Below are 27,079 nucleotides of genomic sequence, written 5' to 3' on the forward strand. Positions count from 1 at the left end.
ACTGCTGGCAGCCGATGATCAGCAAAAGTAGCCTGCAGTACTGCATTCTAATCATTGCGCCACCACATATTATATCAATCTTTTTCTGCATATAACATTGAGTGCAAATTTGATCAATCCAGCCATCAGAGATTCTAATTCAATCTTTTATCCCAGTTAAACAACTAGCCTGGTAACATAACTGGCCGCCTGTCAACCTTGTTATTTCAATGTTACAAATTTTTGAACTAACTCTTGGGTGTTTTGTTGGACTGTATAAAATGTGTTGTTCATTTCTGCCAGTGGCATAATGTCTTTTCTTCAATTTTCATTGGGATTCTTTGGAACAAAAACTTAAACCTTAGCAAGATGTTCATCCCAACTGGAACAATTACAGCTTTTTCCAATTTGTAACATCTGTCATTCTATTTCTACAAATCTGGGAATAATTGTTCCCAAATAAATCTTCTTTATTTTGCATGAAATAAATTCCCATTAATATTAAAGCTCATCGTTTCTTATTTTCTATTTCAGATAAATTGCACATCAATCAATTAGTTTAATTATTCTTTCTGGGTTATTATTGCAATCAATAATTTCTTCAAACAAATATATACATACATATATATATATATAAAACTATTATAGAAAAATTTATATTGCTTAAAAATGAATTAAAGTAACTAAAAGTTTCAAACAACCTTTTAAGCCAAAACCATACAGAATCACATTATCCAAGACTGAGAAGTGGTGTTATGAACATCATGTATTTTATGAACGTGGAATGGCACAGGTCTTATAGGGCACAGGAGATGTTATAAACCCAATTGCTGGGGTCAGGTCCAGATCATCTTTAGATGTTCCTGGGGGTGGCTGGAAGGTAAATTTCTGCAAGAGGCTGGTAAAGAAGAGGAAGAGCTCCATTTTAGCAAGGTTCTCACCCGCACATACTCTCCGACCTGGAAGAAAGAATACAGGGCAAATATGTGATTTATTGGTTTTTTAAACTGTTTTACATAGCTTCCCAATGTCATATGGCCATGGAGAGATCAGCAAAAAGGAAAGTTATAAGCATAAGCATGAATTGAATACATAAAATGAATACAATTAAAGGGAACATTAGGACAGGGATGGTAGGTACGCTGGTGCTCTTATGCATGCCCCTTATGACAGAACATTGATATGAAAACAGAGAAAAGTACAACAATAAAATAAGAATTGGTAGAATCAGAATCATGATAATCTTAAAAGAAGGACAAATTTTGATAAGTACCCTTCTACACTGATGCCCTGAAAAGAAGCATCTCACTGTAGATGTCATGACTACAATTGCAGGAATATATCTTTTTAACAGATCATTTGGGGCATGGGTTAGATCTGTAAAATCCAAATGGCAATCAAAGTCACTAGCTGTATTATATTTAAAGTGATGGAAATATTGCAGTAGTTAGGAAAAGATGGATTAAAATTCCATTAAATTGATGGGGTAAAATTAATATTATTAAAATTAACACTGCTGCATGAATGTATTATCCCAAAGCTATTTCCAGTGAAATAAAATGTGATTCCATAAACTCCAATAGAAAAGAATATATGTAGCTCAGGGTTGAGCTCAGGGTTATCAAAAAGCTTCTGACAACTAAACACACTACAGCATATTCAACATAAGTTATGAAAAGAATATTTCTAAGATTCATCAAAAGCATCTCAGAAACAACCAACAGCCTGTTATAACCACAATGTATCACTGTAGTACAAAAGTCAATTAAAAACCTTCCAAAACAACTTTAAAATGAGAAAGATTCAGTAGCTCAAGAGGAAAAAAATGCAGGAGTGATTTATAAGGACTGTAACAGCCATTATTTAGGACGGAAAAATAGAATACTAGCAAGGCATATCCATCGACAACAACTAGCAGTCAGAAGACCTTAAATTCCTTAAATTCACAGCACATGGACAGACTCAAAGTTTCAACTGAGAAAGTGTAAGCATCCTAGACCAAACTAAATCCAACAGCTCTAGGGCAGGGCTGTCAAATTCCTGGCCCACCGGCCGGATGTGGCATGTGCTGGTCATGCCTGGTTTAGCAAAGGAGAAAAAAGTCCCGATATGTCATATGATGTTGCCATGATGATATGAGTTTGACACCCCTGCTCTAGGAAGCTTGAGACAAATCAGCCATCAGTAGACAGAGAAAAGCCACCTTTATTCGCCATTTAAAAGAATAAAAAAGCTAGAAGAAACAAAAAACCAGAATACATCCTGTCTAGCAGCCAACACATAAAAATATAAAAAACAAACATGGATTAACATCAGACAAACAATCAAACAGTAAACAATAACCTAATCAAGGAACTACCAAGGATAAATTCAGGAGGGGGGAACGGATCTGGCAGGAATTACGGATTCCTGGTTGGGCCAAGAGGGGGGATCCCCCTCGTTGAAATGTGCCTTCCTGGTTTCCGCGCATTTCATCAATCGAGGTCACAGGGTAGGGGCGGGGGAGTGGCGGTTGTTATAAAAGAAGGTCTTCATCCAAGGGAGGCCACTGTTCCTCAGATTGCCGGTTGTGAGTCCCTCCTGGTGAAGTGGGGTCATGGGGTACAGGTGTGCTTGCTGATCACGTACCTGGCTCCCTGCCACGTGGCAGCGGCCCTGCCCGAACTGCTCAACGTTATAGCCGGGGTGGCGGTTGATACCCCGAGGTTTATGGTCATGGGGGATTTTAACCTGCCATCCATCGGTGAAGCATCTGAGGCAGCGCGGGAGTTCATGGCTTCCATGACGGCTATGGACCTGACCCAGTTAGTGCATGGCCCTACTCACATGGGGGGAAACACTCTGGACCTGGTTTTTGTCTCTGGTCAGTGGTTGAATGATCTCGATATTGGGGATATAGAGACTGAACCCTTGTCATGGTCGGATCATTCCCTCCTTCGCCTTGACTTTCGAACCGCTACACCCCGCTCTGGCTCATGGCTCGACCAAAGACCTGGTGGCCGCCTGGGATAGGGCGGCCGCTGGAGCTTTGGGTCGGGTAATGCCTTTGCGGCCTCTGACTCGGCGCCAATCTCACTTGGCTCCTTGGTTCACTGAGGAGCTGAGGGAGATGAAGCGCCAGAAAAGATGCCTGGAGAGCGGTTGGAGGGCCAGCCGGTCTGAATCTGACCGAACACTGGTAAGGTCTCATATTAAGACTTACCTTGTGGTGATAAAAGCGGCAAAATGTAACTATTTTTCTGCTCTTATTGCATCATCAGATAACCGCCTGGCCACCCTGTTTAGGGTAACCCGCTCCCTGCTCCTTCAGGAACCATGGGAGGACCCCTTGGAGGGTAGAGCCGAGGATTTTGTACAGTATCTGTATGATAAAATCGCTCAGATTCGGGAACATCTGGACTCTGACGGGGTAGATTCAGCGGGGAGGACGGAGGCAGGTCTTGAGAATATTATCTGGGAAGAGTTTGATTCTGTGACTCCCGAAGACGTGGACAGGATACTGAGTAGACTAAATGCTGCCACATGTTTATTGGACCCGTGTCCCTCCTGGTTGGTGCTGGCCTCTCGGGAGGTTACACGAGGCTGGCTCCAGGGGATTATAAATGCTTTTCTGATTGAGGGTGTCTTTCCCGCCACCTTGAAAGAGGCAGTGGTGAGACCTCTCCTCAAGAAGCCTTCCCTGGACCTGGCAGTATTGGCAAATTATCGTCCAGTCTCCAACCTTCGCTTCGTTGCGAAGGTTGTTGAGAGTGTGGTAGCACGACAGCTCCCTCAGTACCTGGATGAATCGGCTTATCTGGATCCTTCCAGTCGGGCTTCAGGCCTGGGTACAGCACAGAAATGGCATGTTTTGCATTGGTTGATGATCTCTGGAGGGCTAGGGACAGGGGTTGCTCCTCTGTCCTGGTCCTATTAGACCTCTCAGCGGCTTTTGATACCATCGATCATGGTATCATGCTGCACTGGCTGGAAGAGTTAGGGGTGGGAGGCACCGTGTTGCAGTGGTTCTCCTCCTTCCTCTCCGAACGGTTGCAGTCGGTGTTGGCAGGGGGGCAGAGGTCGACCCCGAGGCCCCTTGTATGTGGGGTGCCACAAGGGTCGGTCCTCTCGCTCCTTCTGTTCAACATTTATGTGAAGCCGCTGGGTGAGATCACCCGTGGTTTCGGGGTGAAGTACCATCAGTACGCTGATGACACCCAGCTGTACATCTCCACCCCAGACCACCCCAATGATGCCCTTGAAGTGATGTCCCAGTGCCTGGAGGCTGTACGGATCTGGATGGGAAGGAACAGACTCAGGCTCAACCCATCCAAGACTGAGTGGCTGTGGTTTCCGACATCCCGATATAGTCAGTTGGTGCCATCACTGACTATTGGGGGCGAGTCGTTGGCCCCCACGGAGAGGGCTCGCAACCTGGGGGTCCTCCTGCACTCACAGCTGTCTTTAGAAGAGCACTTGATGGCTGTGGCCGGGAAGGCGTTTTATCAAGTTCGCCTGATTCGCCAGTTGCGTCCCTTTCTGGATCGGGACTCGTTAAATACGGTCACTCATGCCCTCATCACTTTCCGCCTGAACTACTGCAATGCTCTCTACATGGGGCTCCTCTTGAGGAGCACCCAGAGGCTTCAGCTGGTCCAGAATGCGGCCGCGCAGGTGGTTATGGGAGCGACGGGGCGCTCCCATGTGACCCCCCTCCTGCGCGAGCTGCGCTGGCTCCCGGTGGTCTTCCAGGTGCGCTTCAAGGTTTTGGTTACCACCTTTAGAGCGCTCCATGGCTTAGGACCAGGGTATCTACGAGACCGCCTTCTGCCACCAGTAGCCTCTCACCGACCAGTATGCTCCCATAGAGAGGGGCTCCTCAGGGTGCCGTCGGCCAAACAATGTCGACTGGCGGCCCCCAGGGGGAGAGCCTTCTCTGTGGGGGCACCCACCATCTGGAACGAGCTCCCCCCGGAGATACGGAGGATCCCAGACCTGCGCGCTTTCTGCCGTGCCATCAAAACATTTCTTTTCCAGCAGGTCGGCCTGGCCTAAAATCTCTTTTAAACTTTTTAAAATTCTAAAATTTTTAAATTTTAAATTTGTCTTTGAATTTGGGGTGTTTTAAATTCGTTTTTTCGGGCCAATTATTTAATTGTATTTTAATAGTTTTTTAACATTTGTAATATATGTATTTTATTTGGCTGTTCACCGCCCTGAGTCCTTTGGGAGTAGGGCAGTATACAAATTCAATAATAAATAATAAATAAATAAATAAAAATAAAACCAAATTTACACAAATGCTGGAAGGGCAATACAAGCAGGAAACAAACTCCACAATCATTTGCACTGATGATGTTGCCTAGTTGGGTAGTGAAATGTCTGCAAACAAACAACCAACTCAGAGAGTACCAAGGAGTCCACAATTCCACAAATTGTTGTTTGCCAGAATTTTCCTTGTGCATGAGCTGAAGGATTGATTCAAGTCTCATTGGCAGTGTAAGTCTGTGGTAGTATAAGCAAGCTTCCTAAATAAGTAGATTTAACATTCTTCTGTATGGCTTTATCACTTCCATTGGTTCATTTAAACCTTACAAAAGGTTTCTCAACAATATGTTTCATTTATTAAATTACATAAATATACTTCAATGGAACTTACATTCTGAGGTTGGCTAGTTATTGAATAGCTGATTGCCACATTCCTTAACACCACAGTTCACATACCATTGCACCCCATGGTGACTCTTATACTATTTTCCTATGCTTTTCTGCCATAATTCTGGTGATGTACTGATAAAATCTATATTGTATGAAAAGATACAGATCTCAGCTTCTCTTTCACTTTGGCAATATTAAGTATAGATTTTGATTTACACCCTGTATTCTTCCCAGACACCACACAATCAAGTCTTTTTTCTCCTCAGGCTAATTTTTCTTTTCAACCTGAAAACCCTAATAACCTTCTCAGGAATTGCAAACAGCTAGAGACTGATACCTTTTACTACCCACCTTTGAATAATTTGAAGCCAGTTCAAGTCTTGTACCAGAATCATTCAAAAAAGGTCAAAATTATATCAACATTTGTTAAATGAAGACAATCAATTGAAGTTTTATTGTTGTTGTTGTTGCTCTTTAAACATTCCATGATCTCTTATGAAGATTTATTTTCCAAAGAAGGGCTGCTTATTTCTGGACACAATCACACATGTACAGAGAATCTTACCTGCAGAGAAAGGCATGAATGCATCTTTTTTCACAAATTTTCCTTCACCGTCAAGAAAATGCTCAGGATAGAATTCATAGGGTTTCTCCCATTGGGATTCATCATGGAGCACTGATGATAGCAATGGAACAATCTGCATTCCCTACACATTGAAAGGAAAAGAACTATATTAAAAGTGTGTCTATTTAATACATTCCTATAGAAATTTGCAAAATTTTAAAGGAGATATTGCAAATGTATAGATTTTTAAATAATGAGAGGTATATGCTAGACATGGAAAAATGCACATGTTCAAAAAAGTTTAACTGCCATAGTTAGTAAAAACTGCATAGTACTCTAACAAAATTCTACCTTACACTGTAAAAAATAGACTAAATCTTGTACTATGTAGTGATTTCAGACTGGTCACCTTGGGAATGAAGAAGCCTTTGAAAGTTATGTCCATGGTGGTTGCATGGGGCAAATTGCTTGGAACAATATCAGCAAACCTTTGAACTTCATGAATAACAGCATCAGTATAAGGCATTTTGACCCGGTCCTCTGTCCTTGGCTGACGAACCCCAATCTCTTTTGCAATTTCTTCTTGGACCTTCCCTGGCAGAAAAAAATCAATAATATATATTTAAACAATCAGAATTGTGGGCATTTTTTGATACTGGTACTAAAACATGAATAAACTTGATCATATATTAAAGAAAAAATAAAAGATAAAAAATGTTATTGTTAGTGACAATTTTTAAATATGGTAAAGTCTTTTTGTAGACATTTCAATCTGCTTTAGTGCAGTCAGAAATATTTCTTCTGCAATAAAATCCCATAACTGTGTAAAGGATTGGAAATAAAGTAAGCAGATCCTTTTTTGAATGTTGGAGAAAAACTAAAGAGAAATTGGAAATTAAGCCCTGTAATAGAAGTTTTGTACCCCAAAAAAAAAAAGGGGGGGGGAAACAGACTGTGTAATTTGGATTGGATTTTAAAACTGATTTGGCATATATAAAGGTAAAAAGAAGAAAAGAGGAAAAAATTAGCAAAGACTGTTAACGTAGATTGCAAACAGAATGGTTACTTTTTTAGGCTGCTGATTGGAATTGTGGATTGTAGAGAGACATCTAAAGGAGAAATAAGATCATTACAACACTGAACTTTTGCTTTGAAAAAAACCTTGAACTTTGTTGGTGATAACAGCCGTGAGAACTTCTAAGCAGGATTTGTTTGTCTGTAAGCGGCTTGACTTTGATTATTAAAGAAAGAGGAATACAACGAAACTTTTAATTGGAACAATACTAATCGGGGAAAGAATAAAATGGTGCAGGAAATTAGAGAAATGATGAAAATTATGTATTTGTCACTGAAAACGTAAGTAAGGGAAATAATTACAATGATGCATGGAGAACCAAAATCTGATGATCCAAAAATTGTGTTAGAGTATATTCAAGCTGACAAGGAAATAACAAATGAGAAGCAAGACACAGAGATTGAAAATAAAGAAGAAGACAAAGACAACAAGATTGACTATGGAAAACTAAATGATGATGTGGGTAGTAATAATAAAAAGGAGAATTTTAAAGATTACATTGGAATTAACAATGGAAAAAATAGAAAGGTGGAAAGAGACAAAGAGGGGGAAAAGGATGGAATAGAAAGAATATAAAAAACTTAAATAATTACACTAGGATTAACAGTGGAAAGACAGAAAAGAGGGAGAAGGGATGGAAAACAACAGGAAACACAGGGCAAAATAGAAGAGTCCATGACTTTGAAACACAAAATGATTACACTGGGACTAACAGTAGGAAAATAAGAAAAAGGGAAAAGAGATGGAAAATAATGGGAAATACAGGGCAAAACAGGAGAGTTCAAGATTTTAAAACACAAAAGAAAAGAAGGGGAAAGAAAAAAAAATAGAAATAGAAAGGGGGAAGGGAGAAAGAAATGAAAGAGGAATATGTTACATATAATTAGAACTGAAATAAGAATTGATGAATTGAAATAATTTTTAGAAATATGTAATAGTTTGAATATTTTTAACTAAAATTATGGATATTGTAACAATTGGAATATTCTTAATTGCACTGTTGGAATTTATATAATGATAAGTTTTAGAAATATGAATAAGTTTAATAAATTAGAGGATAACAGCTAGAATATCTCCAAATTTGATTAGGGAAATTGTAACGATTGGAATATTTTTAATTGCATATTTGGAACCTAATCAAAAAATGAAAAAATGAAATGATATTGTATTATGAACAAATTAGATTGTGATGAAAGCAGAAATAATTAAGATGTTGTTTGAAGAGGTATAAATACATATGTTTGATAAAATAATTGAAAATTAGAGATAAGATTCAAGGAATTATATCTTAGAAAGTTATTTGGTTTATTATTTTTATATAAAGAGAAAAGATGGCTATATAATTAACTGATTTTTATTAAGAAGTTGGATTGTATTATTTGGAATAAGATTTAAGGAAATGTATGGTATAAAACAATTGGGTTTACTATTTTTATAAGAAATGAATGATTGAAACACCACATAATTAATTGATTTGTATGAAGATGTTAGATATTGAAACAACTGACAACGGAAAACATTAGTGATTATATTAAAGGAATATAAGGGAATACTAGGAATTATATTTGTGAGATTTTAAATTTAAGGGGTTTAATATAGAGATGAAGGGAAAAAATTGATTTTGGTTAAGATTAGAGGTTAGGATGAAGGCTAATAGTGTTTTTTAAAAAATAGAGAGAATAAATATTATGGCAAAAATATATAAATTGTAAACTTAGTTGAAATGACTAAAAACTGTTTAAATTTGTGAACTGGCAAATACTCTGTTCAGAAAAAATACATTGTGTGTTTGTTTGTTTGTTTGTTTGTGTAAACAATTAAAAAAACTTTTAAAAAAAGAAATATTTCTTCTGCAACATTAAAAGAGAAGGCTATGAATCCATGGACATTTTAGTAGAGATTTGGTGATACTAATCTGTGTTGATTTCTTTTTATTAATTAGATTTTTATCCCACCTTTATTATTTTATAAGTAATTAAAGGTGGCAAACATTCCTAATACTCCTTCCACCACCTAATTGCACCAAAAGGACAACCTTATGAGGTGGGTTGGGCTTAAAGTGACTGGCCCAAGGTCACCCAGGTGGCTTTTGTGCCTAAGGCAGGACTAGAACTCACAAACTCCTGGTTTCTAACTTGATGCGGTAGCCATTGTACCAAACTCTAATTTTCAAGCCAGAATGAAATGTTGAGTGGACATGTAGAGATGTGTCTTGATCATAACTAAAATACATTATGGTTCATAGTAAATTTGATCAGTCTTGGTTCATTGTAGGATGGGAACATAATGGATGCAGGATTTACATGTATACATATATGCAAACAATGGAAATATCAATAGAAAAAAGAGCATCACATTTACACTGAATGTGATACACAGAGAAACCTGGTGTAAAATGTTTTATTACTGGACTTTCATTGTACCCCAGAAAGCTAAAATGAACACTTACTGCAAATTGTTCAAAGCTTAATGATCAAGTCAGATCATTTTTCCATATTTAGTGTCAATGCACTAAGAATTTTGTTAACTAATTTATATTACAATAAAACATATTTCAAAAGTTGAATTTCCTTTTCAAACTATGATATTTTTATTAAATTTTCCAAGCCATAAATTCCCATAAAGATTTCTGAATTAGTTCTGTATATGCTAATTGCTGCAAACATATTTTATGTTTCTTATTGGAAAGGATTCTTGATCCCCTTTCCAGAAGCATCACTATTTAAGTTGTAGGCAATAGCGTGAAAAGCAATAAAATGAAACATACTCTGAATTCCTGGGAATTTCATCATTAGGAGTATGGCCCAGCGCAGAGTATTTGAAGTCGTTTCCATACCAGCAACAAATAAATTACTCACAACACTTCTAAAGTTTTCATAGTGGAAATATCCCTCAGTAGTCTTCTTCTTCTCCTAAATTGTACCAAGAAAAAAACACCAGCAAGGAAACTTAGTGTATTGATGTGACATAAATTCCAGAAGGCTGAGAGGCTACTTCTTGAATGGATAATATATTGCCCTCCAAATCTGCTCCCTTTTACAAAATTATAAAGGATTATTGAAGTTTTAGTCCCAAAACAAATTGAGAGACACTGTGCTTCAAACATTAACTGGAATGGAAAAAAAATGTGAAGTCATATATTTAAAGGCAAAAAATGTTCACACACTGCACTGAAGGGTTGACCCTAAATATCCCCAAATGGAAATTCCTTGGAGCCACCCACAATAGACCCTATCCTTCTCTATTGAGGATATTTTTAATGGGGAAATTTAATTGGCTTTGACTTTAGTGCTGCAGACTATGAAACAAAGAAATGAAGCAAGAATGAAACTGCCAGAAATTAGTTTTCTTCTACTTTCCTAAAGGAAGGGTCTTAAACAACCTGCATGTAGTTTATATGGAGGTACCTTTTTAAAATGTGTAAAAACAAATATAGATAATTCCAGACATTTATAAATAATCCATTACCTCTCTTTGCCGAACAAGAAATGAATCAATAAAACTCCTCTGGTCATTTTCATCAAGATCATTGAGATGTTCTATAAAAGTGGCCTGTAGGAAAGTATGGAATTCCTTTCTATTGTTCAGTCTTATCTTACGAGAACCCAAAAGGAGCCCCAACCTGGGAAACATATTGTATATCTAAAATAATGATAGAAGAAAAATATATTAAGGAATTTGAATACTTTGAGTACATTTCTCAGGTGGACATCGAGTGAATACATGTTGTCCATATGTCTATACAAATAAATCACAGTAATAAAAAAACATATGATTGAGGGAGAACTATGGATAATCAGCATTTCTAATTCATTGAGGCCTAAATCCCAGGGATTGAAATTCCACATAGTTATTGGAAGAGGAAGTGCATATTTTTTAACATACTATTGAATGAGTTCCTCTTGCTCACATCTGTTGATTCCCTAACAAGCAATGGGAATGATCAGTATAATCATTTATACTGAAGCCAAATTAAGTTCTGGTTTTTTAAAACTTTTAGGGTTGTGCAGTATAAAGGGAAAAAAAGATGGAGAAACTATTTGCAATGAAGGTTCCCATCCTTCCCATCTGAGTGTATTCAGGTAGAGGGTAGAGGGAGGGAGAGGAAATGTTGAAGTGTGCATCATGAAAGTGTTAAAGTGATTTGCATACGTCACTGAGAAGTTTGCATGCAGCTACATAAGAGTGGAATTTTAATCCTGATATCATGTTCATGTCATCCTTTGGATGCAATTTGCTGCAAACATCCATGACAAGGAGTATGCTTTGTAATAATGTGATGATATTGTTATTGTTGTTTGCTTTATTATCTGAGTCCAAGATAACAAGCATTTAAGCATATACAACTAAAATCCATGCATAAAGAATCACATGAAACCAAAACAACCAAAACTATAAAGAAGAAGAAACCACTCAGGCTAAAGGCACAGATAGAAATTCTACCAGCAGATAGAGGTTCTACCGTTGATGCATCTAACAAAATAAAAACAGTGACTTCTTCATTATGTGAGAGGAATTAAAATTTCTTATAATTGAGGTTATGAATTCTTATTTCCTATGTGTTTATAGTAGATATGAGATGTACAGGTATCTTTTTCATATGAGAGATTGAAATATATTCTGGGAGTATGGAATCCATTTGTTGACTTGCAACAAATATCAAAAATTATTAAAACAAAGTTTCTTTCAACATGTAAAGAAAACAAGAAAAAATCCAAGGAAATGATCAATCCAATAATGGAAAAAGCTGGCAAAGAGGTGACAGGCAGCAGGGAGAAAGCAGAACTCCTTATTTATTTATTTATTTATTTATTTTATTGAATTTCTATACCGCCCTACTCCCGAAGGACTCAGGGCGGTGCACAGCCATGAGATAAAACACATAGATATACAAAATTTAAAATCGAATAAAATGAATTAAATAAATTTGGCTGAATTAATACCAATAATTTAAGATACCCATATTTTAAAATACATTAAAAATTTAGAATTTACACTTAAAAGGGAGAAGATTTAGGCGAGGCCAGCTTGATGAAATAAAAGCGTCTTCAACTCGCGGCGGAAGGTGCGCAGATCCGGAATCCTCCGTATCTCTGGGGGGAGCTCATTCCAGATCGTCGGTGCCCCCACAGAGAAGGCTCTCCCCCTAGGGGCCGACAGCCGACATTGTTTGGCCGACGGCACCTGGAGGAGCCCCTCTCTGTGGGAGCGTACTGGTCGGTGGGAGGCTGTTGATGGTAGTAGGCGGTCCCGTAAGTAACCAGGTCCCAAGCCATGGAGCGCTTTAAAGGTGGTAACCAGAACCTTGAAGCGCACCTGGAAGACCACCGGGAGCCAGTGCAGCTCGCGCAGGAGAGGTGTTACATGGGAGCTCCATGTTGCTCCCATAACCACCCGTGCGGCCGCATTCTGCGCCAGTTGGAGCCTCCGGGTACACCTCAAGGGGAGCCCCATGTAGAGAGCATTACAATAGTCCAGACGAGAGGTGACGAGGGCATGAGTGACTGTGCGTAACGAGTCCCGATCTAGAAAGGGACACAACTGGCGAATCAGGCGAACCTGATGAAAAATCCTCCTGGTCACGGCCGTCAAGTGCTCTTCTAAAGAAAGCAGTGAGTCCAGGAGGACGCCCAAGTTACGAGCCCTTTCCGTGGGGGCCAATGCTTCGCCCCCAATAGCCAGCGATGGCGCCAGCTGACTATATCGGGACGTCGGAAACCACAGCCACTCGGTCTTGGATGGGTTGAGCCTGAGCCCGTTTCTCCCCATCCAGATCCGTACAGCCTCCAGGCACTGGGACATCACTTCAAGGGCATCGTTGGGGTGGTCCGGGGTGGAGATGTACAGCTGGGTGTCGTCAGCGTACAGATGGTACTTCACCCCGAAACCACAGATGATCTCGCCCAGCGGCTTTACATAAATGTTGAACAGAAGGGGCGAGAGAACCGATCCCTGCGGCACCCCACATATAAGGGGCCTCGGGGTCGATCTCTGCCCCCCTGTCAACACAGACTGCGACCGGTCAGAGAGAAAGGAGGAGAACCACTGTAAGACGGTGCCTCCCACCCCCAACCCTTCCAGCCGGTGCAGCATGATACCATGGTCGATGGTATCAAAAGCCGCTGAGAGGTCTAACAGGACCAGGGCAGAGGAACAACCCCTGTCCCGAGCCCTCCAGAGATCATCAACCAACGCGACCAATGCCGTTTCCGTGCTGTACCCAGGCCTGAAGCCCGACTGGAATGGATCTAGATACGATGCTTCCTCCAGGTACTGGGGTAGCTGTCGCGCAACCACACTCTCAACAACCTTCGCAATGAAGCAAAGGTTGGAGACTGGACGATAATTAGCCAATACTGCCGGGTCCAGGGAAGGCTTCTTGAGGAGAGGCCTTACCACCGCCTCTTTCAAGGCGGCGGGAAAGACACCCTCACCCAACGAAGCATTTATAATCCCCTGGAGCCAGCCTCGCGTCACCTCCCGGGAAGCCAGCACTAACCAGGAGGACACGGGTCCAACAAACATGTGGTCGTGTTCAATCTACCCAGAATCCTGTCCACGTCATCTGGGGTCACAGGATCAAACTCATCCCAGATAACAGTCTCAAGACCTGTCTCCGTCACCCTCGCTGGATCTATCCCGTCAGAGTCCAGACCTGCCCGAATCTGAGTGATTTTGTCATACAGATACTGAACAAAATCCTCGGCTCTTCCCTCCAAGGGGTCCTCCCGCGCTTCCTGGTGGAGCAGGGAGCGGGTCACCCTAAACAGGGTGGCCGAGCGATTATCTGATGACGCAATAAGAGCAGTAAAATGAGTACATTTTGCTGCTTTTATCGCCACTAGGTAACTCCTAATATGAGATCTTACCAGTGTTCGGTCAGATTCAGAAAGACTAGCCCTCCAACAGCTCTCTAGGCGTTTTTTCCGGTGCTTCATCTCCCTCAGCTCCTCGGTGAACCAAGGAGCCAGGCGAGATCGGCGCCGGGTCAGAGACCGCAAAGGCATGACTCGATCCAGGGCTCCAGCAGCCGCCCTATCCCAGGCGGCCACTAGGTCCCCAGATGAGGCGTGAGCCAGAACCTCCGGGATTGGCCCAAGCTCCATCTGGAACCTATCAGGTTCCATCAGGCGCCTGGGGCGGTACCATCTTACCGGTTCCGCCTCCCTGCGGCGGGGTGCTGCAGTTCGAAGGTCAAGGCGAAGGAGTGAGTGATCTGACCATGACAAGGGCTCGATGACTATATCCCCTATCTCGAGATCACTCAACCACTGTCCAGAGACAAAAACCAAGTCCAGTGTGTTTCCCCCAGTGTGCGTAGGGCCATGAATTAGTTGGGTCAGGTCCATGGCCGTCATGGAAGCCATGAACTCCCGAGCCACCTCAGACGCCTCACCCACGGATGGCAGGTTGAAATCCCCCATGACCATAAGTCTGGGGGTATCAACCGCCACCGTGGCAATAACGTTGAGTAGCTCGGGCAGGGCTGCCGCCACGTGGCAGGGAGCCAGGTACGTGATCAGCAAACCCATCTGAACCCCGTGGCCCCACTTCACAAGGAGGGACTCACAACCAGCTGTCTGAGGTACAGTGGTCTCCCTCGGCTTAAGGCCTTCTCTAATAATAACCGCTACTCCCCCGCCCCTCCCCTGTGACCTTGGCTGATGGAATGCGTGGAAACCTGGTGGGCACATTTCTACCAGAGGGACCCCTCCCCCTGGGCCCAACCAGGTCTCCGTAATACCCGCCAGGTCCGCTCCCCCCTCGTAAACAAGATCACAGATGAGGGGGGCTTTATTTACTACAGACCTGGCGTTGCACAACATCAAACGAAGGCCCGGGCCCTGAAGGTCTGTACTACCTGGAGAACGGGTGGAGTCTTGGGGGCCGGAGCACTCTACCGCTTGAAGACAGCGGGTGCGTGCTCCCTTAACATGATATGGCCCCCTGCTCCCGCCATATCTACCCCTCCCACACACAGTACCGATGGTAAAAGCATAGTCTGGACCAGCTCGACCCCCTCCGGATCCCCCACCACCCCCGCCGAACGTCCTGGCCAAGCCCGACTCTCCCCCTAGTGGGTTATCCCCCAAACCCACAATCCTAATTCCAATCCCACCCCCCTCCCCCCTCCCAGAACCCCTTAAAAGTTTAAACAAGGACAATTTTAAAAAACCCCGCAGCCCCCTCTTTGCGGCATGCCACCTCTCGGGACTCCAGAGCCCGTCATCGAGGTAGGCCCTCGATAGAATGGAGGGCCAAGCCTGCGAGAGGGGGGAGTCTCGCAGACCAAGAAGCTCCTTACTTCATTCTTTGCATTTGTCTTTCCAAAACGGAAAAAAAAAACAGTCCAATCTATTGAAAGCAATACCATAAAAGACACATTAGGAATACAAATCAAAATAGGCAAGAAAATGGTAAGACAACATCAATCCACCCTAGATGAGTTCAAGTCCCCAGTATCAAATGGAGTACATCCCAGAGTTCTGAAGGAGCTGGCAGACATGATCTTGGAAACACTGAGCCATATCTTTCAAACTCCTGGGACACCGAGGAACTACCAAAGAACTGATGTGATTCCCATCTTCAAAAAAGCAAAAAAGAATGGATCTAGGAAACTACAAATCAATCAGCCTGACATCAATACCTGGGAAAATCCTGGAAAAGATAATCAAACAATGGATCTGTGGATACCTAGAAATAAACAAGGCTATTACTGGACGGCAACACGGATTGGCAAAAACAGATCATGCCAGACAAATCTCACCTCATTCTTTAACAAAATTAGTGGACCAATGACTAAACTAATGGACCAGTGAAATGTGTGGATATAATATCCTTGGACTTCAGTAAAGCATATGACAAAATAAACCACAACCTACTTCTTGGTAATATAGAAAAATGTGGGATAGACAGCATCACCACCAGATGGGTTCACAACTGTCTCTTGCAATCAGCATGTAGTTCTCAATGGAACTACATCTATATGGAGGGAAGCATGCATTGGGCTATCCCAAGGTTCTGTTTTGGCTCAGTACTCTTCATAAGCAATTTAGATGAAGGAATAGGAAGAAAACTAATCAAATTTGCAGGCAACACCATGCTGGGAATGAATAGTCAACACTGTAAGAGATAGGCTCAAGATTCAAAAGTATTCTGACAGATTAGACCACTGGGCTCTGTCCAACAAAATGCAATTCAGGAGTGAGAAAAGTAAGGCTTTATACTAAGGCAAAAACAAAACAAAAGAAATGCACATGTATAGAATGGCTCAACAGTGGTAACCGAGAGTGATCAAGGACTCATGGTGAACAATTTCTTTACAAAAATGAGCAAACAGAAACTTATCAAGAAGATACCCAACCTGGAAGTCAGGAGAATTTTTCTGATAATGATAACAATTAATCAGTGGAACAGCTTGATTTTAAAAGTTGTGGGTGCTCCATTAGTAAGGTTTTTAAGAAGAGATTTGTCCAGAATATTATAAGGCCTCCTGCTTGAGCAAGGAGTCCTTTCCAGTTGTTTTATTTATTTTATGGAGGATGAAAATCTGATATTTTTTAAAAGTAAAACAATGGACATTGATCAACGTCTCTGGTTTCTAACATTTACGTCAAAATCAAGTTAATGAATAATCTATTTCTTGCTCTATATACAAATTTACATATCTCCTACTTCATTATGTATCAAGTATACAGTATTTTACTTCCTAACCAACTATGCATGTATTTACATTCACAAGTTCAATATACATTGATATATTAACATACATTGATATATACATTTCCAGACATTCGTTATCCTTTGTTTTTGGCATTTTTCCTCTTATCTAACCAATTGTAAAATTTATTCCAGACTTCATAGTATTTTGATTCACTTTTGTCTTTGAGTTCTAATGGGGTGTATTCATTCCCAATTATCCTGGTCAAGCTTTGATGTAATATCATAATCACTTCGAGATCAAAAATAGAGGCTATTAATTTTTTCCCCCTAAACTTATTTTGAGAGATATAGTCAAAGTCACCTCTAAATCTATGAAGACAACAGAGACCACTCCATTTGGCAGATTGTAACATTTCATCAGACCATAGTGTTCAAACACTTATGGTATTTGAGCACAGTCTATTAAAAAAATTATGGTATAAATTCCTTGCCATATTCTATTGTTTGCTATTTACTAAAAGAAAACTAATTGGATGATAATTAGAAGGTTCCACTTATCAATTTTTATATATTGAGAGAATAATGGAATTAAGTATACATACTTAATTAATTAAGTAAGGAATTCAGTATACATACTTCTTTAAGTATACATACAGAAATATATATGGCAATATATATTTCTGTTATTAACATCTGCTGCTTGCAATTACTGCAAGTTCAAATCTCACCAGGCTCAAGGTTGACTCAGCCTTCCATCCTTTCAAAGGAAGGTAAAATGAGGACCCAGATTGTGGGGGCAATAAGCTGACTTTGTATAAATATAGAAAAGTATGAAGGCTTAACGCATTGTAAGCCGCCCTGAGTCTCCGGAGAAGGGCGGCATTTAAATTAAAGCAAAAAAAGAAAAAAGGGCTCAATGACACATATTATGCGGCCTCTATGTCACAATTTTTTTCTTCAAATGAAAAATGAGATTACCAGAATATCAAAGGTTCTTGAAAGTTGGATATTTTCACTGAATAGGTTCAGTAGTCGTAGAAACGTGGCATCTTCATAGTCATATCGCTTGCCAAATAAAATAGAAACAATGATATTGGAAACAGCAGCTCCCATTATTGTTGTGATATCAAATGGTTTTCCTGAGCAATGAAAAATAAGTTAAAACAGGACTGTGAAAAAAATGCCAGGATTAAAGCTGCTCTTCACTGCATTTAGACTCCGTCAGATTACATAAAGGAAACATTCACCATAAAAGTTTACAGCCAGTATTGATGAAATTAGAAATATTTAAGTTAAGAAATGGGAAAAAGTATTTTAATGGTAACGCATTACTACAAAGGCACAATTGTAGTTTCTGAACATAGATTAGTAACTCTGGGGTCCTTGGTGTTCTCTAAACTTGGCTGTTTTCTTGCAAACATTTCATTACCAAACTAGGTAACATCATCAGGGCTATTTAGGTGCCTATCCTGACTCCAGACTAGTTCTGGGCAATTCACCATATAATAAAGATAAATACATAATTCAAAAAAACCTGCACCAAGATGGAATCCGGTTGCTCAATGTAAAAACACATTCAAAAAGTTATTCCATCCACTTTAATTCAAGGTCTGAGAGAACACACGAGCCTTCAAGGCCTTATGGAACACCAACAAGGTAGAACCCACATGGATTTCAAGGGAGATTTGTTCCAGAGGGCAGGTGCCACAACACAGAAGGTGTGTTTCCTGCATCCTAACAAATGGCACTGCTTCATTGAAGGAACCTGGAGCACACCAACTCTGCTAGCACAAACTGGCTGAGTGGAAACTATGGAATACAAGCAGCCCTTCAAATAACTATGCCCTAAACCTTATATTCCAGATATTGAATTTAAATATATTCCTATCAGAAATTGAAATACATTTGCATTGATGAACCCTACACAGACTTAGGATCTGTGATACAATTCAACACCTTCCTCTGTATACTTTACATTGTATTTCAGAAATATGACAAGGTGGTTTGTTGATTTAGTTGGAGAAATTCTCTTCAAATGAGAATGTGTGTACTTGAATAAATTAAACTAAACTAAACTAGACATAAGTAGACATGAGCAGGTAGTTTACTGTATATTATTGATATTAATGTTAAGAAACTGGTTTATGCTTTATTTTCCATGAGTGGGCAACTGAGTGCTGAATATGGTAAGAATAGTTCATGATGCATTAAAACATGCATGAGAATAAATGGCAAGTGCAGCAAAAGGTTCAAGGTTGATCAGGGAGCATCAAATTTGCTGGGTATAAGAGAAAGCTTCTGCCCACTTGGTTATATGGAAATTCATATATCAGAAGAAACACAAAAAATAAGATGGATGCAGTGGAAAATAAAAGAAGCACATTTAGGCAGTTTAGTTATACAGAGAAAATGAAAGCAAATCAAATTACAGAACTAATTTATTAAGAAGCATAAATGGGTTGAGAGGAGATGGAAGATCAAGTATATTGTGGCTGGATGGAGTAAAGGAAATCCTCAAAAGTAGGGTGATGAGAAGATTGAAGGACAGAAGACAATGTAGAAAGCCCTATCTTGACCTGGTGATAGGACGTATGATTTGCAAGGCTAGAATAGTATAGGGAAGTAGAGTGAACAGTGTTTGTAGACACTATATATTGCTTTTGTTTAAAAAAAATGTCTTTCTTTATTGCAACTGTCTTAACAAAAAGCAAACAGCATGATGAGTTTGTAGGTATGTAGAAATGGTATCCAAGTGAAACCCCATTTGATAACAAGAGAAATAAGCTTTAATTTTTTAGATTAATTTTATATCACGGGGCATCTATTTTTTCCTATTTCTCATGTCAATGGATAGTATTTTATTCAGATTTTATTCAGATCATTTCTGAATTGCAAAAATGCAGAGAACCATAAGTGTAAACGTTTAGAGCTTTGTGTATCTTTTTGTTACTATCCTATGGTCACACAGAATTTTTCAGCCCAAATACTGCAACATATATAACAAATGTTATCAGTTGAAATTATTTAGGGACTAATATTTTGGAAAATAGGGAATTCTTTCTTCTTTATGTTAATTGCTAGTGAGGTGTAATGCTGAATAAATGAATCAATTGCAGTTTGAGCCTTATGACTGAGCTAAACTAACAGTAATAGAGAGTCCAATATTGACAATTTAGAAGTGATACTTTTATTGTTGAATTTAGTAGGATATGAAGTATGTATTCTAGGTCACTTAATAAAAGTAAATTATATGCTTTTGTTCCTTGAGAAACTGCAAAATGATTATCATTGATCCAAAGCAGGAAGAACAATATCCCTATTGTTCTAATATGTCTAAGCATGCAACACATTTTCATGTTTATGTATAGGTATGCAAACCTAACATTCCTCAATTAATTTTATCCTAGAACTTTTATTAAAAAGAGACCATTAGCACATTCTAGATGTAGTGGAATCACTGGCTAAAGAAAATGGGAGAGTTAAAAGTGTGGCAATATAGAGTTGCTCCAAGGAAGGAAATATCATAGACCAAACTAGTGAAGACTTATCTATTGGTTCCCAAGGGAATGCAGCCAGTCTGGTGAAATTCTTGTAATATAGGTGATCAACAATAAAGAAACTGCTTTGATCTACTCTTAAAAGTTGCTCTGCACCATATTCAAGAATATAGAATTAGAGATTGTTTTTTATATGAACGCTACCAGAAGGATTCGACATGTGTTATGTTTATACAAATATTAATTCAAGAAAAATCCTACTTAGCATACATTAGACAATAAAGCAAATTTATAGGGAAAATGGATTTAAGAATTATTGGAGGGAAAGTATTTCAAAAGCAGCCCTTGTTCATTTGATATAACACAATGAAGCTATTTTCTTTTGGAGCATCTTTTGTCCTGAAAGATGCTCCAAAAGAGCATCAGGAGGAAACACCAACCCACCTGCATAGGTTTCAATTGTCTTCATTAAGACACTGCACTCTTCTGTGATTTTGCCTTCAATGGTCCTCTTGCCCATTCCATAGTCCCGTAATGTGGATAATGCGAACCGTCGCATCACTTTCCAGTTCTCACCATGAGAAAAAATAATACCTGAAAAATAATTCCTGAAGTTATTTCCAGCATTCTTACAGCATCAGAAATGAAGAGTGTAGAAAACTGCATGTGGTCTTTATACCAAAACATTTATTCATCTCTTTCCTGAAGCATTGGAAATACTCTGTACTGAAGGTATGCTTTTTTTAAAAAAAAAAAATGCTGTCTATATAAGTAAGTGCTAAAGTCCAGTGTGTAAAATAGCCAGGGGTGTCTTGCCAAAAGACATGGCAGATTATGATCCAAGTGGAGTGAACCTTTGGGAGAAACACACACACACACACACACACAGAGAGAGAGAGAGGGGGGGGGAGAGAAATTCACAAATGAATCAGTCCCAACCACTGCACTCACTAGACACTTGAAATAAGCATTGCAAATTCTCCATTCCATAGCTTGGGGCTAATATCATTGAAGTATTTTTTAAAATGGAAATCTGTGGCAATGCATCTCTGTGTTGTGCACATTGTACATATCTTATGAAGAAATGATCCTTGAGAGATGGATAAAAATTAATATTGGGGAACAAAAATAAGCAAAACTATGTATACAAAGAGAAAAATTCAGACAAAACGGCAGGACCTTCCACACCCCAAATTTGAGAAAGAAAAAAAAAAACAGAACCAAAACTGTTGTGGGTTTCTGTCTGTGTATGACTCAAGCTGTTAGTACAATGCTGTCTTGTCTTTTTATTCTCCAGCTCCCCCTAGTGACGACTAAATGTAGTAGAAGTGGTCACTCTGGATTGGATCGCCACAAGTTTCCTAGTCCTTTTACGTTACTACCTATGAAAATGTCTCCATGGCACTGATTGCACATCTGCAAAGAATGTCAGCTACAACCCAAAATGAAACAACTCACCAAAGCCCTTTGCAACATCCTCAAAAAAGGGGACGGAGGCTCTCTCAGCAAATGCATCAGCCTGGTTCACTAGAGCCTCTTTGACTGTCTCATAGCCAGTCAGCACCACCATCTCCTGGAATCCCATTTTAAGACGAAAAATGGGACCATATTCTTTTGACAACTGGGATATAGCAGATGAAAAACAAGAGACAATTTTGATCAACAATTAGACTCACATAGGTAGAATTTTGTTTTAAAAATCATGTATCACAGTTCCAAGATTGAGGTCACATTCTTTTTTTTTTTTTATGGCACATTATGAAACTGTTATTTTGGTTAGTACCTTTAAATGTACCATATATAATTATGTAAAACAAATAAAAACACTTATGTAGTAAAAGGATGCTTGCACACTAGATCATATCAAACTGATACATTTTAAAACTTGAAAGTTTTAAAGGGGTCTAGACATACAGTGGGATTTCTTAAAAGAGAAACTGGGCCTCTGCCAGGTTGTTGAAGAGATCACACAAATACTTTCTAATTGTTCCTAGTTTTTGAAGCTGATTGTGTGAAGTTTTTAAAGAAAGAACTTAAAGAATATGCTCATTTATATTTCCCCAAGAGTTCAAGGGCTTTTTATCCATCTCTTCAAATTTGAGTACATTATTAGAAAAATAATAACAAATTGCTTTTCTTGGAATAATCCTCTTGTAAAATTTAAATGAATTTAAATACCAAATAAATCCTCCCTTTTTAAACATTTGCATAAAGATGAAAAACCAACAGGAAACACATGAACAGGAAACACATTCAGTATCTACAAATTTATGGCAAGTAAACTTTGGCAAAGAACCTTCAACCTTCTTAATCATCAGGCTTTACCTCTATCATTGTTTTGTGAGGCCTCTTCAGATCCATCATGTGTAGATTTCCCAAAATGGGTATAGTCCTGGGTCCCGGGGGGAGATTGGGGCAGTTGTTATTCCAGGAACTGCCCTTTTTCAAAAGGAACATAATTGAAAGAATAAATAGTAATAATATTAGAATGGGTCCAATCCAATCCATTTCCTTTCACAGAGCAGTTTTCAGTAGTAATTGCAATGACTTCTGTAAATTGAAATGAAACAAGCATGAATTTCAAAGCACTGCATTAGACATATCCCAGCTACTATTTATACAGAATCATCATATTGACATATACTGTATACTCAGCAACCTTTGCCTTAGTTTAATTTGACTGATATATGTCTATGTGGGAGTCTACATAGTTTAGACTCAGAAAGGTTTGCAAATAAGTTTAAACTCCTTTTCACTCCACAATGTGACAAATTTTAGACAGATGTTAATAATCTGTTATAATTGCTTTTACTGAGTACACAACTTATTGTGAAATCTTCATGTTTAAAACAATAATTAACAGAATCTTCAGGGGTAAATGTTCACTGTTTAGTCAAGGAACCAAGTAAATTGCATCAAATTAACTGGGCCCAGAATCAACACAGGCATGCCTTGTTGAATAATTATTCAATCATTTCACATTATGTTGGGGAATTTTCCGTGACTCTGGTTATCTGAATGGGGAACAGGATGTATTTCTTGTAGTCTACATATGATATCTTATTTAAGTAAACAAGTTTCCGTGTTTTATTTCCTCTTGGTTTGGGGCACTTTAATTTGGAGAGTTATGTAACCTTATATGTGAAAAAGATGTTGTAGGTGGGAGCTGCCACACAATTTTTAAAAAAACTCACATTTCTACAGGCTGTTTTTTTTTTTTTTTAAATTTGATTTATATGCCGCCCTTCTCTGGAGACTCAGGGCGGCTTACAATGCGTTAAGCAATAGCCTTCATTCTTTTGTATATTTTATACAAAGTCAGCTTATTGCCCCCACAATCTGGGTCCTCATTTTACCTACCTTTGAAAGGATGGAAGGCTGAGTCAACCTTGAGCCTGGTGAGATTTGAACTTGCAGTAATTGCAAGCAGCAGATGTTAATAACAGGGTGCACTAAACCACTGTACTATCAAGGCTCTTTTTCTTGGCATTTGCCCATGAGTGGCAACAAAGGAGTAATGATAGATTGTGGATCATCATAAATGGCTGCAATTTGGTTCTTTAAGGCTAAAGAAGTGCATCAGCATGTGAATAGAAGTTCTGAAAAAGTTATTAAAATAGATATGAGATAAATTCCAATTTGATATATGTATGATGGACAACATAGATCTTGTAGATGCATGGAGACACAAAAATGCTGATACTAGAGAATATACACACTTGGATATTGCAAAAAGGAGTTAAAACTTTTTTTTTTTGGTGATGATTTTAATAAAGATACAGACCCAAGGAGGGTTTGAGATGCAAGTAAAGCTTTTATGGAGGACATTTTACAAGCAATTTTAGATGAGATAATAATGAAAGAACTATTTTTAAAATTCCCAGAAAACTACTTTACAATAAATTAAAAATTACAGTGACCAGTGTTCCTATTAACAATAAGAGAAATGAAAGTAATAATAAATTATGTAAAACAAAAGAATGTTGAATTTGTAAATAGGCCAGAGAAATAATTGGCATATAAATTGAAGGAAGAAAAAGAGAAAAAATGATATTATAATTACAAGGTCAAAACACCACGATAACAGATAATTCAAAGATTCAAAGATATTTTACCAATATTACTCTTTTTAAAATATATTTTATTAAAGGTTTTACAGCGAACATAACAAACACAAATAATACAGGGAGGGAGGGATATAAATAATAATAATATGTGGGACGCCCCCTCCCCAGATTAAAATATTCTTTATTCTGAATATTAAAAGAGGCAGAATATTATATTTCCGCAAAGGAGAAATGGAGAAAAATCTTAACAAAGGCAGAAAGCAGCCCCAGTCTTCCTGCCCTAGGAAAACATCTTCAGACCAAGAAGCTTGAAGAGGATGACCTTTAGGAATGCAGATTTTGTATCCATTAAGGAAGACTGGGTCAATCTATTCACAAACAAAATGCACAGAAGGTTGGAGTTGATGGGATTAAAATCTACATTCCCCCACCCAAATTCTAAGGACAGGACATGACCTTTAGGACATAATCGGATTAATCCACCACCATTGAAATAGTAAAAGACACAAGGCTCACTATATTGCACAACCCCCTGGAGCATCTCAATCACAAACCCCCAAAACCCTATAAAGATCCATCCACTCACTCAGCCATTTTGTCAGCTAACTCAGAGACATGCTGTTGTTACTGAAGTTTCTGGAAACCAAATAAACAGCCAACCAGTCAGCCTCCATTTTATTACCAGCATCTTTCTCCTGACTTGGAACCGGACAGGATTTTTTTCCCCACAAATATAAATGCTTTTATAACTGCTGTCAAAAAGATTAGAAACCATTCCTTTTTCTTTTTACTTATTCACTATTCTTCTTTATTTTCTTCTTTAATATTTGCATTGTTTTTATTTTGTTAAAAGCACTTTAATAAAAATAGAAAGAGACAGAGAGAATGAATGAATGAATGCATGAATGCATGAATTATGGATTGATTTGTTTTAGGATCCATTTGTTTGTTTTTTGTCTTAATTATCCATGGCATTCTCAGCAATTTTCTTCAACATCAAAGTTCAACCCTCTTTATATTCTGCTTTTGCCAAATGCAATAATCTAATTAGAATTAAGTATTATTTTGGTATTGAAAATTATTTGATAATGATTAAGGTTATTGGTCTGCCTATTAACAAACATTTTCTGGTTACTTTACCGATAAAACCAAAATAAAAAGTAGAGCATTTAAGTCTTTTTGCTTCCTCAAGAATAAAAAGAATACTTTGTAATGGCTGCTGTAATTCAAATGCTTTTCTTTGAATTCCAACTGAGTTTTAAATATTCAAAAGAAATTATCCATCTGAACTTGAGCAAAGGGTTATCCCTTATAAATTCTGTTGAGTAGCTTGGTCAGAAAACATTTGGAAAACATTACATTATACTGGAATGATTGTTCAAGGAATGTTGCTCTTAATTATGCTAGTGGACTTCTGTCCATAGCATTATACTGTCACATATGATCTTCAACATGTTTTCCCCTTCAAAACCATGTTGCTTGTCACATGCTGAGCGTCTGGAACAAATTGCTGAGAATCAGGAATTATTAGTTATGAAAAAATTTGAAAATTGTTAACACGTTCAAATGTTTAGATTACATGGGGGGGATTGGGGGATTGACAAATTTAGATTTGATTGTGGCAAGTCAAGGGTAGAAGGCACTGGGTGGCCATTACAAGGAAAGGGAGAGGAACAATGTGTCAATCCATTTCTGACCCAGTTGCCTTACTTCTGGCTCCCTGCGGTCCAGAGTAGTAATCAGTAGTGATCTTGGCCTCAAGTTGCTGATCTATGTGATAAGACATCACTTATTGTGAAATGGTAGTGGTCAAACACAGGACATGAGATGTATTTCTGAGATGATTGGATGATGTTTGAAGCCCTTCAGAGGCCTAGATTGCAGGACTGGAAACTAATGAACTAGAGAATTACTGTTGTTCTTTAGAGACAACTACTGGTGATGTGCATACCTATATGTTACTGTGAGTTAGTTTTTGGAGACAGGTGATAAGAAGGAGGCTTTTAAAGTATGACAGAATAGGAGCAGTCGGACATTTCAGTCTCATCTTGTAAGTGAGGCACTGGTTTATCCATTAAGGAGTCTGTGACAGATAGGAGCAAATAATCTCTGGAGCAGCAGTCTCTAACCTTGGAGGCTTGGCAGCCCGGTAAGGAGGTGAGAGGGAAACGGGTCTGCGTGACTGGTGGGCTGGCGTACACGCGCGCAGCTCCACTCATGCAAGAGAGGAGGGAAGAAAAGAGAAGCCTTTCTCCGCGCCAAAAGCTTTTGTAAAGGGACGGAAGGCCTGAAGCAGCGCGAGATCGCCCCTTCCCCACCCCCCCAAGCCTTTCATCCGTTTGCAACAGCTTTTGGCACGGATAAGAGAAGCCTTTGCGGGTGTGGTCTTGTGCTCCTTCAGACTTACCGAGGCTGTCCGACACTCGAAAAGCGGGTGTCCTGCGCAGGCAGTCTTGGTGAGGGTCAGTGAAGCTGAGCAGGGCGCGATGGTCCCACTCTGCTGTTATTAGAGTATCAGGTTGCTGGCGGTTTGCCAGCCCGTCGCAGGGCGGGGTGGGGTGGGGAACCGGGCTGCCTGAGTGACGGGGCGGCACAC

At 39.2% G+C, this 27,079-nt stretch overlaps 1 protein-coding gene across 3 annotated transcripts; it reads right to left on the reverse strand.

Moving 5' to 3' along the window:
• Positions 1-518: 518 nt before the first annotated feature.
• LOC117674490 (cytochrome P450 2K1-like) lies at positions 519-27,079 on the reverse strand. Of its 3 annotated transcripts, none has more exons than XM_034432536.3 (10): positions 26,891-27,079; positions 22,742-22,966; positions 21,875-22,037; positions 20,861-21,010; positions 17,898-18,058; positions 10,725-10,898; positions 10,024-10,168; positions 6,591-6,775; positions 6,182-6,323; positions 519-938 (listed from the first exon to the last, which is right to left on the reverse strand). In XM_034432536.3, exons 2-10 carry the CDS (start codon positions 22,922-22,924, stop codon positions 751-753), a joined length of 1,491 nt encoding a protein of 496 aa, XP_034288427.2. In that variant the 5' UTR covers positions 22,925-22,966; positions 26,891-27,079; the 3' UTR covers positions 519-750. The 3 variants fall into 3 exon arrangements, with proteins under 3 accessions (XP_034288427.2, XP_087738372.1, XP_034288426.2); XM_087882246.1 differs by having other exon boundaries at positions 22,742-22,855; positions 26,891-27,010; XM_034432535.3 differs by lacking the exon at positions 26,891-27,079 and having other exon boundaries at positions 22,742-23,114.

Source organism: Pantherophis guttatus, chromosome 1, assembly GCF_059756535.1.
Source record: "Pantherophis guttatus breed Tessera chromosome 1, ASM5975653v1, whole genome shotgun sequence".
Taxonomy (NCBI): domain Eukaryota; kingdom Metazoa; phylum Chordata; class Lepidosauria; order Squamata; family Colubridae; genus Pantherophis; species Pantherophis guttatus.

Bases quoted from the DNA above. Each gene is read 5' to 3' on its own strand.
- LOC117674490 (XM_034432536.3), bottom strand. From the start codon at position 22,924: ATGGATTGGATTGGACCCATTCTAATATTATTACTATTTATTCTTTCA. The intron at 22,038-22,741 runs GTAAAGCCTGAT...GCTATATCCCAG, and splicing joins CTCACAAAACAATGATAGAG to TTGTCAAAAGAATATGGTCC. The intron at 6,776-10,023 runs GTATGTTTCATT...TTTTTCTGCCAG, and splicing joins GAAATTCCCAGGAATTCAGA to GGAAGGTCCAAGAAGAAATT.